We start from the raw sequence: 297 nt of genomic DNA on the forward strand, positions 1-297 counted from the left end.
TCCTCTCTTCGGTGTCTATAAATACATAGGTACTAACAAAATACAGAAGCTTCATGACTGAAACCTGTTCATGCAAAGAACCCAATCTATTAGAACATTTTCCTTATTACTCTCTCCAAACAGAAATCCTCAAAAATAAGTGAAAACATTACCTGGACAGCTGGATGAGGTAGCAGCAGAGGCGATCCCTCGAGCCGATCTGCACAATGCACTGTTACGCCTAAAACTTTCCCTGCGAATACGAAATGGCAGAGATTAAGCTGTTAAAACTCTGATTGGCTTTAGGTTATTCCTGAA

The 297-nt window shown here is 40.4% G+C and overlaps 1 protein-coding gene across 1 annotated transcript in view; it reads right to left on the minus strand.

The window, feature by feature from the left end:
• The window catches only part of LOC119588119 (jouberin-like), a 10,597-nt gene that overhangs the window by 5,881 nt on the left and 4,419 nt on the right, over positions 1-297 (minus strand). Inside the window, exon 5 of the mRNA XM_037936827.1 lies at positions 153-232. Within this exon, the coding sequence (XP_037792755.1) occupies positions 153-232 (80 nt within the window). The remainder of the gene's footprint in view (positions 1-152; positions 233-297) is intronic.

This window comes from Penaeus monodon, chromosome 23, assembly GCF_015228065.2.
Source record: "Penaeus monodon isolate SGIC_2016 chromosome 23, NSTDA_Pmon_1, whole genome shotgun sequence".
Classification (NCBI taxonomy): domain Eukaryota; kingdom Metazoa; phylum Arthropoda; class Malacostraca; order Decapoda; family Penaeidae; genus Penaeus; species Penaeus monodon.